At 42.0% G+C, this 12,510-nt stretch overlaps 2 protein-coding genes across 2 annotated transcripts; one reads left to right on the top strand and one right to left on the bottom strand.

Moving 5' to 3' along the window:
• Positions 1-522: 522 nt before the first annotated feature.
• Positions 523-8,356, top strand: DLAT (dihydrolipoamide S-acetyltransferase). Its single transcript, XM_009706825.1, is given in 13 exon segments — positions 523-620; positions 970-1,094; positions 1,191-1,347; positions 2,518-2,644; positions 3,164-3,345; positions 3,883-4,045; positions 4,272-4,339; positions 5,090-5,182; positions 5,276-5,383; positions 5,949-6,072; positions 6,353-6,504; positions 6,661-6,797; positions 7,613-8,356. Coding segments are annotated over 13 exon segments (1,641 nt in total). The 5' UTR covers positions 523-545; the 3' UTR covers positions 7,743-8,356.
• A 2,355-nt stretch (positions 8,357-10,711) lies between these two features.
• PIH1D2 (PIH1 domain containing 2) lies at positions 10,712-12,028 on the bottom strand (the record flags this gene model as incomplete). Its single annotated transcript, XM_009706824.1, has 3 exons — positions 10,712-10,858; positions 10,973-11,238; positions 11,783-12,028. Coding segments are annotated over 3 exons (659 nt in total), but the record flags the coding sequence as incomplete, so codon positions are not given.
• Positions 12,029-12,510: the final 482 nt, after the last annotated feature.

Here is a 12,510-nt window from a genome sequence, read left to right as displayed (position 1 = left end):
CCGCCCCGTCCCAGGCAGTCTGGGTGCCCCCCGTACCCCCTGGTGTTCGTGCCCCTGTAGCTCCTGGGGTGCCCCAGAGAACAGACTCGTGTCGTCCCCGCCCTCACCGCCCCCGGGGCAGCCCGGTCACTTTCTGTCTTCGGGTCTCGCTTCCCCTCGCTGGGCAGCTCAGTTTGTCCTGGGGAGCTGCAGTTCTCTCTCACTCTCGCGGTTCTTGTGTCCTTGCCGCCCCCCTGCCCCAAGTTCCTGTACCGCCATCGGGTACCACCTCCTTCACCACTCGTCCTTTTCCCCTGGACTTCTCTTGGTCCCCTGGCATAGCTTCTTCCTTTCTTGGTCAGCCCCATCTCGGCACCCTCGTATTGGTTTGCTGCTGGGGTCCTACCAGCAGGTTGGAGGCAGTCCTGACCTGCTAGGGATTTGCAGACAGATTCTCCTTTGTGCCCCCTTGTCCCAGCCTGTGCTGACGATCTGTCTCTGCCCTTTTCTGCGTTGTAACACTGCCCTATTCCTCACAGGTGGCCTTGCCAGCTCTGTCCCCCACGATGCAGATGGGCACCATTGCACGCTGGGAAAAGAAGGAGGGTGACAAGATCGGTGAAGGGGAGCTCATAGCAGAGGTATCCTGGGGGCATGGGCTGTGCTGCATATCTAATGAGCTGCATGTGCATCCTGGGTTCTGTCCCTGGTTGCCCTCACTTGAAGAGAGATCTCGGGTTCAAGATCACAGATCCCAACAGGTGCTGGTGGGAACAAGTGGGTAACAGCCTTTCAAAGCTGGTTGCTGCTTTTCCTCTTTCTGAGCAGGAGCAGCACTTAACCTATTTGAGAGCATACTTTCCTAGAGCTGGCACCACAGGGTGATTTTTCCAGAACTGTGTGTGTTGTGACCCTACGCTATCAGACTGGGAGGCTCTGAGTTCACTGTTCTTTTCCGCTGCCATAATGATATCCTGTTCTCTCTCAAAGGTGGAGACAGATAAAGCAACAGTTGGCTTTGAAAGCCTGGAGGAATGCTACTTGGCCAAGATCCTGGTGCCAGAAGGAACAAGAGATGTTCCTATTGGGGCCATAATATGTATCACAGTAGAAAAGTAAGTATTTTGCTAACGGTTGAGTTGAATTTTCTCCCTTGGGGCTTCTTGGGTGCCTTGTGTGAAAGGCTGAGACACAGTCATGTTTTTTTCTAGACCTGAACATGTGGATGCCTTTAAAAATTATACTCTGGATTCTGCAGCATCTGCCCCCCCTGCAGCCTCAGTGCCTCCCCCTCAAGCTGCAACTCCCTCACCACCAACTCAGCCTTCTCCTCAGGCTCCTGGCAGCTCTTACCCTCCTCACATGCAGGTAAGAGAGCATTGCGGATGATTTAAGACTTGTTGCACTCTTTTTTTTGTCTTTGCAACTGCTAGCTCCAGAGCATTTTGGGATAAATACTCTCTGGAGTGGGAAGTTATTAGCTATAATTGCAGGGGTATGTGCCACTTGAATTGTTGCATGCTTAAAGCAGGTGTTTGAGGAGGTCCCAGAAAGCTTTTTTCAGAAAATTATTTTAGCATCCTGACTGCTAGTAGCGGAGAGACTTGTCTCTCCATGATTGTTATGCAGTCTAGAAAAACCTGCTACGGTTGCATTATTTGGACAGTTCTGGTATAAACAGACGTTGTGCTAAGTGTGAACAAGCTCTGAAGGCCTTGCTTACTTTTCGGAGCAGAAGTCAAATCTCTGATATTCTGACGAACACACCAGATGTGTTTCTGGGTGAATAATAATGATTTGTATTTGTGGATAATCTTTTTACCTTGCTTAGATATGGAAGTGTACATCCTCTGTTGTTTTATTTGAGTGGTTTGTAGCGGGATATTTCTGTGACATTCCTTTGAAAAAGAAAATTTGAAATACTAAACCTCATTTCACAGGTGATACATGTGGGAACTGATTTGTCTGAGATGTGCGAAGTCAGTAATTGAACAAAGAATTAGTTAAAGGCTTCTTAATCTGACTTGTGTTTTAGCTACTAAACTTGCTTACTTTCCACTGCTTGTCTTGTCTGTCCAGTTTTGCTCTGAAGCTGTACTCACACATGCTGTACTTGTTGCACAGCAATATGCTTGTGCAAACCTACAGCATCCTTGAGTGCTTATTGGAAGACAAGCCTGTATAGCTTTTAAAGGGGTCAAATCTGTTTGTCACCAAGTGACTCGCTTCAGCCTTCCTTTTTAGCTTTGCAGATAGCAGCTGCAAGACACTCCCAATGTGATGGTGGTAATAATTATTTTGATATATCGATTTCTTGCTCTTTGCTTTTGCTTGCTTTCTTGATTAGACCTTGATAAAAGAAGCCAAACTAGCAATATAGGACAGCACTGTGCTTTGCTGTAATGGAGCCAGATCTAGGGGTGCATTAAAGGCTGGCTACTTCGTTAGGTTGGCATCATTTAGTCAGGAGTTAAAACTGTGTTCCTGTTCCTTTTGGATTACCAGAATCTGATTCTCTTGTATTCTCTGGCTTCACAGATCACTCTCCCTGCCCTGTCACCTACCATGACAATGGGCACAGTGCAGAGATGGGAGAAGAAGGTCGGGGAGAAACTGAATGAGGGAGACTTACTGGCAGAAATTGAGACAGATAAAGCCACGATAGGTGAGTCAACTCCAAAGCCAAGAATGGATGAGATGCCCTTAAAAGCGGAGGATCCAGAGTGGCCTTTGCGCCAACTGTTCTCCTAGTTGCTCGGGACGTGAAGCTGTGGGGCAACTAAAACAAGTTTTGTTAACTTCTCGTTCCATTGGAGAGCTAAACATCGGAGCTCCTAAAAACACTGATTTCTTCATCAATCCTTCTTAGTAATGTACTGTGCATGGGGACGTTTCCCTACTAGTTGCACTGAAAAGAATTCCCTTGCCTACTAAGTATAGGACAAGGCTTTAGAATCATAGAACCACAGAATCATTTAGGTTGGAAAGGAACTTTGAGATCATCGAGTCTAACCGTAAACCTAGCACGGCCAAGTCCACCATGGGACTATGTGCCTAAGCACTACATCTACATGCCTTTTAAATGCCTTCGGGGATTTAACTACCAAAGTCTTTAGAAGCAGAGTTTAGAGGAACTCTTCAGCTGCATCAGGCACCAAACCAGTTTTGTTTCTTTCCCTTACAGGCTTTGAAGTGCAGGAGGAAGGCTACTTGGCAAAAATCTTGGTGCCTGAAGGAACAAGAGATGTGCCATTAGGAACTGCTCTCTGTATCATTGTGGAGAAAGAGTCTGATATTCCAGCCTTTGCTGACTACCAAGACACTGCAGTAACTGACATGAAGGCACAAGCTCCTCCTCCTCCACCAGTAAGGACCATTCGTAGCATGTGAGGGATGTTATGGGACTCCTTAAGAGGTCTGATCTGAACTGTTCTGCTGGTTTGACGGTGTGAAGCCCTGGCTCCAGCAATAATGTTTATAATTCTGTGAATGCAAGGCTAACACATGTATTGGTGTTAGGTGACCTAAGAAGTGTTTGCTAGTTTGCCCTCCAAAAACTGGAGCAGATAGTTGTTCATTGTGATGTCTTCTCCAGCCTGTTGCTTGTGCCAGTTCTAATGCCTCATCCTTGAAAACAGGGAGCATAAGTTAGTTATTTCACCTTTTTTTTTTTTTTTTTTTTTTTTTTGAAATAGTTCAGCAGCTTAGTTGACCTCCTTCCTAGGAAGTTTCTGATTTAATTTCTGGCACTGGGACACTTCTCTGAATCTGAAAATTCTTTCAGATTAGTGACTACTTTTGCTGTTCTCTTGACTGGTAATTAGATGGTCCTGTTCTCTTACTGTACCTTCAAAGGTTTTGCTGAATGATCCTGGTGCTAATGGCTTTGATTCTTCTGTTCAGGTGGTGGCAACTCCTGCTGCTGTTCCTCCTCCCCAGCCTGCTGTTCCTTCCACTCCAGCAGTCCCAACAGCTGGGCCACCTCCCCGGAAGGGAAGGATCCTGGTTAGTCCCCTGGCAAAGAAAATGGCAGTGGAAAAAGGAATTGACCTTGCCCAAGTGAAAGGTAGGTTGCCCGTCTGCTTCCTTGCTCTCACTATGAAGTGTCTGTCCCTCTAGGCAAATACTTGCCTATTCTTTTCTTTCCTCCCTGTCAGGAACGTCCTGACTATGCAGCTGTCCTCACCAGAGGTTAAGTGACTTCTCTCTGTCAAGTAAAACTGGTACCGTTAGAAGCAATGCCCTGTTGCAAGTAATTGAAATCCTCTTACATTTTTCTTTGACCGTTTTAGGTACTGGACCAGATGGTAGAATCACAAAGAAAGACGTGGAGTCATTTGTGCCACCAAAGGTTGCTCCAGTGAGTAGGCTTGAGATTTGTAAGAATGGATATTTTCTTGTAGTCGTGGAAGTGCTCTGTAGAAATGCAACTACTATATGGAACTGTTGGGTTATGACGCTGTGTGGGCTATGGTGATTGTTAGGTTGTAAAGCTCAACCTGTCAGAAACACGGACAAAGTTTTCTTCCTTTATTTGTCCCTGTGGTATTTCACTGAGGAAAAAGCAATTGTGCGCTCCCAACCCTTCATTTGGTTGCTATGTTGTTATGGATTGAGGTAAGCCCAGTCCCAACTGGTCTAACATTGAGGAAGAGAGGCAAATGGAATGAAACGCAGCCTTATGAACCAACAGCCTGCTGTCATTGTTGCCACAAATCTGTTCTTATACCATTGCTTGTCTTTTATATGAAATGATGGAAGCGTTGCTTTGTGTACTGCTGGAAGAGATGTGGCTGAGTGCAGGTTGAGAGTGCCCTCTAGCATACCTCTCTGCTGTATGTAAAACAACTATCTAGCAGGACTTACTGTTGCGGGAGCTTCACAGCAGTGTCTGTCAGTGTTGCGTTTCTAAATCGCTCAAGTACTACATTTAATAATCAAATATAGGACTTAAAGAACCTAGTGGGTACTGGAGAGGTGAGGCTAGAGAGCGGGAATACCTGCTGCTCTTAAGCAAGAGGCAACTTAGCCTTGTCCCACATACTGAGTTACTCTGTACAATTGATGTTTGGATAGTACCATGAATTATGCTGTCTTTCTGTGATTGCAGGCTCCAGCACTAGAGGCAGTTCCTGCAGCTGCTGCAGTTGCAGCAGCACCAGTGGGGACCTTCACAGATATCCCTGTCAGCAACATTCGGAGGGTAAGAAGATTTTGTTCCTTTCAGAGATTGTCATTTGCAGTCATGAATTTTCCAAATTGATTTATTTTCATCGCTTCTATTTTATACCCACAGGTCATTGCTCAGCGGTTGATGCAGTCTAAACAAACAATACCTCACTACTACCTTTCTGTTGATGTAAACATGGGAGAAGTACTGGTGCTAAGGAAAGAACTCAATCAGGTAAAGCGTTTAGGCACGGTGGGGGGGGTGGTGTGGAAAGCTGCATTCTCTCACAGGTTTGCTCACCCTGCTTTTTGGTGATATGCCATTTTGGCTTCGAAAAAATAGTCTTTTCAGTGCCTTTTCTACCTGTTGTGGATTGGTTCTGGACTGTCTGTGACAGAATGAGACTTTTTACCCAGATACTATGCGCTGATTTCTGACTTCCCCAAGAAGACCGCTTTGTACTCTGCTTGGTGGTGTTTTATTCTTCCAGCTGGAAAGTAGGGCAAAAGGGTAAAAGAGTTTTTAAGAGTAAAAAGGGTAGAAAATTCAAGCAAAATAATAATTCTAAGCCAAGTTTGGGAAAGAACAGACGTTAAAAAAGATTGTACCTTCTTAAATTATGAAGGAGATATAGCCGCCCCCTAAATTATCTTGGCACTTCAAATATTAATGCTTACAAGTAGTGTGATTGTTTTCTAACATTTTCTCTAAACAAGACTGCATGGCAGTGACTATCCAAGTTAATCAAGGTAATATGTAAGAGACAAACTGATACGTCAAATCTCTTTATTTACAGGAGGTCTCAGACAACATTAAGCTTTCTGTCAATGACTTCATAATTAAAGCTTCTGCTCTGGCATGCTTGAAGGTGCCTGAGGCAAATTCTTCGTGGATGGACACAGTTATTAGGCAGTAAGTTTATGGTACGGTCGAAGCCGAAAACTTTATTTGTTCGTTAGAGAGTTCATGGCAAAATAGCAAACCTTCTGCTGGGATTCTGAGGGAGGGGAACAGGTATAATGCAAAGGTTGAGAGGCTTTTGTTAAAGTGCTAAGAACTTTGCATCTAAGGCTACTGTGCAAGGTGCAATAATTGTTGCAAAATTTATATTAATTTAGAGTTGTCTCGAGTTCTAAAATTTTTTTCTTTGTTATCTTGCTAGAGTAACTGGCATCTCCTTTGTGTCTTGCAGAAATCACGTAGTGGATATTAGCGTTGCAGTTAGTACTCCTGCAGGGCTTATAACCCCTATTGTGTTTAATGCACATATAAAGGGCCTGGCTTCCATTAGTAAGGATGTGGTTTCTTTGGCAACCAAAGCCCGAGAAGGTAAACTTCAGCCTCATGAATTCCAGGTGAGAAACTTGGATTGCTGTTAAACATTGCTGCCCTTGACTTCTGTTCAGAAGCCCTGTTCAGAATTGAGCAAAGCCTATTTTGCAATGCTTCTGCCATGTTCATTAATATTCCACATGAAACAGAATTTGACTGTGAATGTGTTTTTCTTGTAGGGTGGTACTTTCACAATTTCCAATTTAGGAATGTATGGAATTAAGAATTTCTCTGCCATAATCAATCCACCTCAAGCCTGTATCCTTGCAGTTGGTTCCTCAGAGAAAAGGCTAGTGCCAGCTGATAATGAGAAAGGGTAAGTATTCATCTGATTCTGCATGGACTGAATTCAAACTTCAAAATAAAGGCTAGTTTTCTAACACTTCCATTAGATTATAATTTTTTTTAAAAGTAAAATTAATTGTTGACATACTGCTTTCAGTACCTTCTGAAGACGTACAGTGAGATGTTGTATAAAGGGGTCACACAGGCATTAAAGAGAAATTCAGTGACTGATGAACAATCTGCCATACATTTATTCTTGAACCTTCTTTGTAAGTTAAGGAAAGGCTGTTTCTTTCTTTGAGGGGTAGGGTTAAGCTGTGGAAAAAGACTGTGGGATCCACGACAGGTTAGGCACCTGTTCCTCTTTAAGAACTTGCTTAAAATTGCGTTTAAGGAAAACCTAAGAGATGGATTAAAATTCAAGTGTGCTGTATATAATATCGCCTCGCTTGGAGCTTGAGCTAGCACAGACCCTGGGGAACGTTTAGGATTTTTTTTGAACTTAACAGTCCTAGGTGTCCATCACTGACACATGGGGAAACAGGAGGTTACTGTGTAAAATGGCTCTTTTTCTTTGATCGTGTGCGGCTGTTCTTGTGATACAAAGACAGATGAGCTTCCTGTCCTAAAGGGAACATACAAATATGTTTCTTAATTGTAGAAAACGAATGAATATGATCTGCTCTCTAATGTAATCTTTTTTAGAAGTCCATGGGGAGAAACATCTGTTCTCAAGCACCAACTGCTATTGCTGGTTCTCTGATAAAAGCTTTTTTGCTTTGTTAGTGGCACTGACTTGCAGAGGATTGTGTTAACCTTTTTTTTTTTCTTTTTTTTTTCTTTCAGATTTGATGTGGCCAGTGTGATGTCCGTCACACTTAGCTGTGACCATCGTGTTGTAGATGGAGCAGTTGGAGCACAATGGCTTGCTGAATTCAAGAATTTCCTTGAAAAGCCATTAACCATGCTGCTATAATTTAACCATGCAAGCAAAATTTTCCTGGGTCACACTGTTTTGTTTTAAACAAGCTATTTAGACTTTAGTGTTCAGACTTATTGAAAGAGTTCCTTTTTTATTTTAAATATGTATTATATTATCTGGTAATGTTATTACCAGTCTGTACAGAAAAAGTTTGCAAAAGTGCTTTTCATAGCAATATTACAGCTATACTGTATTTTTATACAGTTAGTTAACTTGCAAACTATTCCAAAACAGAGTTGAGCATCCCAGATTTAAAAATGATCCAAGCAGTATGCGTACTGCCATCTGCTTCTAAACTAGGGTGAACAGGGGGGTGCATACCAAGCAATTTCATGAACTCGGTGTTCTTGGAAATTTGAATTACAAACATCTCTTCACAGGAGTTCAGATGAGATGGTAACTGAAACGTACAAGTTAGTAGAAGGTGAATTCCCTTATTATCCTGTTCTGCATGGTTGAGCATGACAGATGCACTAAGGGACTGAAGTGCCCGGGAATAGTTTCTCAAGGGCCAAGTGCTAGCATTCCAAATCTCTCTTGGAATTTGGCACTGGTCTGGACCGTCTCAGCTATGTGATGGTCCCTTTTGAGCACTTTAAGGTGAAAGAGCACTGAGATCTCTGGGGTCACAGCTCTTGGATACCACAGGGAACGTGCTATCTTCTCGTGGACTTTCACTTACATGTGCTTTTTGTATGAAAACTAATTGCTATTCTTGCTAAGTTAATATCAAACTATGATGCCATGGAAGTAACTGTTCTGCAGAATGATCAAGAGAATATGTGTGTTGGAACCCGATACAGGCAAATCACACATGCTAATAATCCCATCAGTGGATATTAATCATGTGGTGACTCGAATGTTTGGAATTTTTTTTTTCAGACACTCTATCATAGGAAGCTCTGAGTTAGTCACTGGTACTGCGGTTCTACCCTGAATTGTCTATGTTGTCCCAGCCTCAGTAAGCTGCGGAATGTGCTACCCATGTATATATTGTATGTAAAATGCTTCAATAGTTTGTTGGACTTGTGTCCAGTTACTCCAGTCATTGTATCCTGAAAGGGGTGCAGTGCTGAACATTCTTAAATTCCACTTTCCACGTGGAAGTGTTAATGTAAGGAGGACAACTGTGTAGTAATTACAAAGTGACTAGGAGAATTAAATAGGGAGGAAGAAGTTTAAAAAAAAGAAGTTAAAGCTGATCTGTTATTCTGTATACTGCATTGAGTACTGTCTCCTGTAAAAGTTCTACAAAATTCACTAAAGATACTGAAAGAAAATACGGTGGAAATTAAATATTTTTGTGGGAGCTATTTAATGTCTGGTTGCTGTGATACCTCGTTTTCATGCCTGGCTTAAGCAAAAAAGTGCATTAAGGTTTCGTTTTTTCTTTAATGATCTAAAACATCTTGGTTCCAAACTTGCTCTAGTGAACCTACATTCTATTAAATGTTTGGAATTGACAACTACTAAAACATGTTCCAGTGCTTTTCTGTTCAGTTGTGTGTGGCTTACTGTACTGCTGTAGCACAATCAGAGCTGTTTAGCCTTTCAGTCTGATAGTGAAACTCACCTTATTAACCTTAAATTGTAATCACGAATGTTCCAAAATAATACATGCTTTATTACTGCCATGCAGCAGTGAACTTTAACCTTCCTGGCTTCCTCGCTGCAGTGTTTGCCAGAACCTCAAATTCTGGCTACTGAGACCTTTCACTTTCTTCTGGAGTGAGAATGCTAAATAGTTTATCCTATGGAAACACTCTCTGAATGACTGTCAGACTTTGGGAGACTTGCAACTCAAAAAATCGCATTCAGGGCATGTGTTTGGAATGCTGATGGTGGCTTTGGATACTGCTTGCATCCTGCAACAGGCCAGCTCACGTCACGCAGTGATAGAATTTCAGCTTGAACTTGCAACTGTAACCACTGAACAGTATTTCGATGCAGCCTTCTAAGTTTCTTTGAAATGAAGGGGGAAAGCTAGGAGTTACTGCTCTTTTGTAAGCCTGTACTTTAAAGTTGCAGCTCAAAACCAATTTGTCTGTTTCCATTTCTGATCTGATGAATATCAGTATAGAAACATGGTTCTAGTATAAATGTGTCCCAGAAGCCGTAAGAATGACATACTACCAAATCAATTATGAAATTAAGATCACTTAAACTCTTGTTTGTCCCTTTCCCAATTAATTCTAGTAATGCTTAGTCATGTTTGAAGTTGTTTTGTGTTGCTTTGTATTTTGCATATTAGCATAAACTAACGCAGATAGTTTTCCTAGTTGATGTGCTCCAAGATTGTTTTTGGTTGCTAGCTTCACACTAAGTGTTCCTGAGCTTTGAATCTCTATATGCTGGTTTTGAATTGTACAGAATAGATCTGTTGTTTTATGGTCTCATTCAGAGATTACCAAACTGGTAAGAAGTGAGGTCAAGCATATTCAGTGACTGAAAAGACTACAAAGCCTATTCCAGTTAAGATCAGCAGGGATTGTCCTAAAGAGAACAGCAAGAGCATGCAGGGCGACTTGTAGAACTGTGTCTGACACACCCCTGCCGGTTGTTTCAGCATTAAATACATGTGAGAGCTGCTCTAACCATGTGAATCCAGTAATCAATTTATTTAGCAAAAAGAACTGACAACTGTTATTGCTGTACCTTAAGGCAAAATGAATGATGTAGTAAAGTATGTATGCATTTATGGTTCTTTTCTACAGCTGTTAACATACTCAAGTACTCCTTGAATATTTACAATCTTTATTTTTTCACCGAGTTTGCCGGTGCTAGTATTCCTCCAGACTTCCTTTTCTACATGCATCTTCTAAAGGCATTTGAGGTGTTCACCCCTGAAGATTAGAAGGTCAATTAAAAAACCCAACTCATCACCATCTAAAAGATAGGATTTTCATTCTGGACTTTTGTTTTGTTCTGTCATCTGTGAACATGAAATGGACAGAACGCAGTCTTCAAGGATCTGGCTTGGCAACTGGCACTGTGATAAACAATACCCGTTTTCCGTTGTTAAATACTGCTGTAGTTGTTTCTTCATCCACCAATTCTGGCAGATCTAGTTGTAATCTGTATTTTTCAGGGACTTCGATGATTATGTCATCCTAAGCCAAGAAAATTAAAATAGTTGATTAACTATCTGACAACAAATTAGCAGTGAGCATTTCTAGGAATTATACTCCACAGAAAACACAAGGTTATTCTTTCTGCTATCTTACCTTTGAAACTCTCAGATCACACTCAGAAACAGAGCTGACCTTAGGCAATTCAATTTTGAGTTCTATTTTGAGTGGTTTCTTGTTTGCATCCTTCACAGTGATCATTTCATAGTCAGGGGTACTTAGCTTCTCTGGCATTTCGGTACTGGTAATTTCCTCTATCAGATGCACTTTAGACTGTGTCATGCTTTCTTCCTTCAGCAGCACAGGAGCATTGCTGCAGTTCTCGGCTTCCATCCTGTGTAGCAGCTGATCAAGTGTAAGTTCTTTCAAGAAAAATAGGTTTTTCACACATATCACTCAGTTTCTAAGAACTGTAGTAATATGCCACTTGACAAATCACAAAAGTTTTAACTGTAATTAATTGTAATTCGCAATTTTGTCAGCTGAAGACTGTTACTGGCAGTTTCTCCTTCACCCATGATTTAGTTTTATTCCCAGTGTTTTAGAAGTTGTTGGTTTTGGACTGTTAGTTGCAGCAACAACCCCTTTTACTTAGGTTAGAGCAAAAGAAACTTAGCACCACAAAGGATCAAACCCTAGCAGGGTTCTCATGCCTAGTGGGTATACGAAAAAGGGAATTTGCTCTTCCAGTGTCACTACAGTTTCTCAACTGTAAAATACCGGAGATGATAGGCCAGCAGGGTTAAACTAACATCTGGTATGAGTACTGTTGTCTTATTCTGAATTCTTAGAAGCATTTGCCTTATACTCACGGCAAGAACTGGGGTTACAGAGATGAGGCTTGAGTAAATTTGTTGGAAAATCTGATACATCTTCAAAGAAAAGTGACAGCAGATCTCTACATACCCTTCTTTGTGTTTTGACTGAGATGTGGAGTTGGCATCTGCCTTCCTTTCAGACGTCGCTGCATTGTTTCCAGGCTTCCTTTCAACTTGAATGATTCAATGGTGTACAAATAAGAAAGAGTAAGGTTGCATCGTTCCTCAACAAACTTAAGTGTCAAATGGATCAAGTGCTCCATTTTTTCTGGGTTTTCTTCTCCCCTCTGAAGCACATCTGGGTTATATGCAATATCTATAATGCTGTAAAGGTCTATAAAAATAAGTTATGTGTCAGAGTTATTATACCATGTGACAGTGGTGTTTATAATCACTTTATTTAAAAGGAAAAGAAATGAATTTGTGGCTTCTGGGCAGAGAGCTCATTCTATCAGCCTCGTCTAGAGATGACACCTCTCTCACATTGGCTGATCCTGTAGTCTGTGTGTTCAAGGAGAAGCATGGGAACACAATCCAAGCCAACAGGAGTATATGTGGTCAAAGAGATTCCTAGTGCATAGTACTTATCAAGATTTAGATCCACGCATTTTTTGTGTTTCTTAATTTTTTTTCAGAAAGTAAGGATTAATTTAGAGTCCCTGTTGAGATAGGCCTGTCGCATCCTTGCCTCGCTGCCCCCACCCCGAGCTAAGAGCTGGCCACGGCACAGCACCACCCGCTGTTACAGCGAGGATCTGCGTGTGATTGCCACGCAATGCAGTACTGCAGGAAGAAATCTATCTTTCGGGACGTACC

The sequence above is a fragment of the Cariama cristata genome, unplaced genomic scaffold (genome assembly GCF_000690535.1).
Source record: "Cariama cristata isolate BGI_N322 unplaced genomic scaffold, ASM69053v1 Scaffold42728, whole genome shotgun sequence".
NCBI classification, from domain to species: Eukaryota; Metazoa; Chordata; class Aves; order Cariamiformes; family Cariamidae; genus Cariama; species Cariama cristata.
The sequence above is the reverse complement of the archived record's forward strand: the minus strand, read 5'-3'. Positions and strand labels throughout refer to the sequence as shown.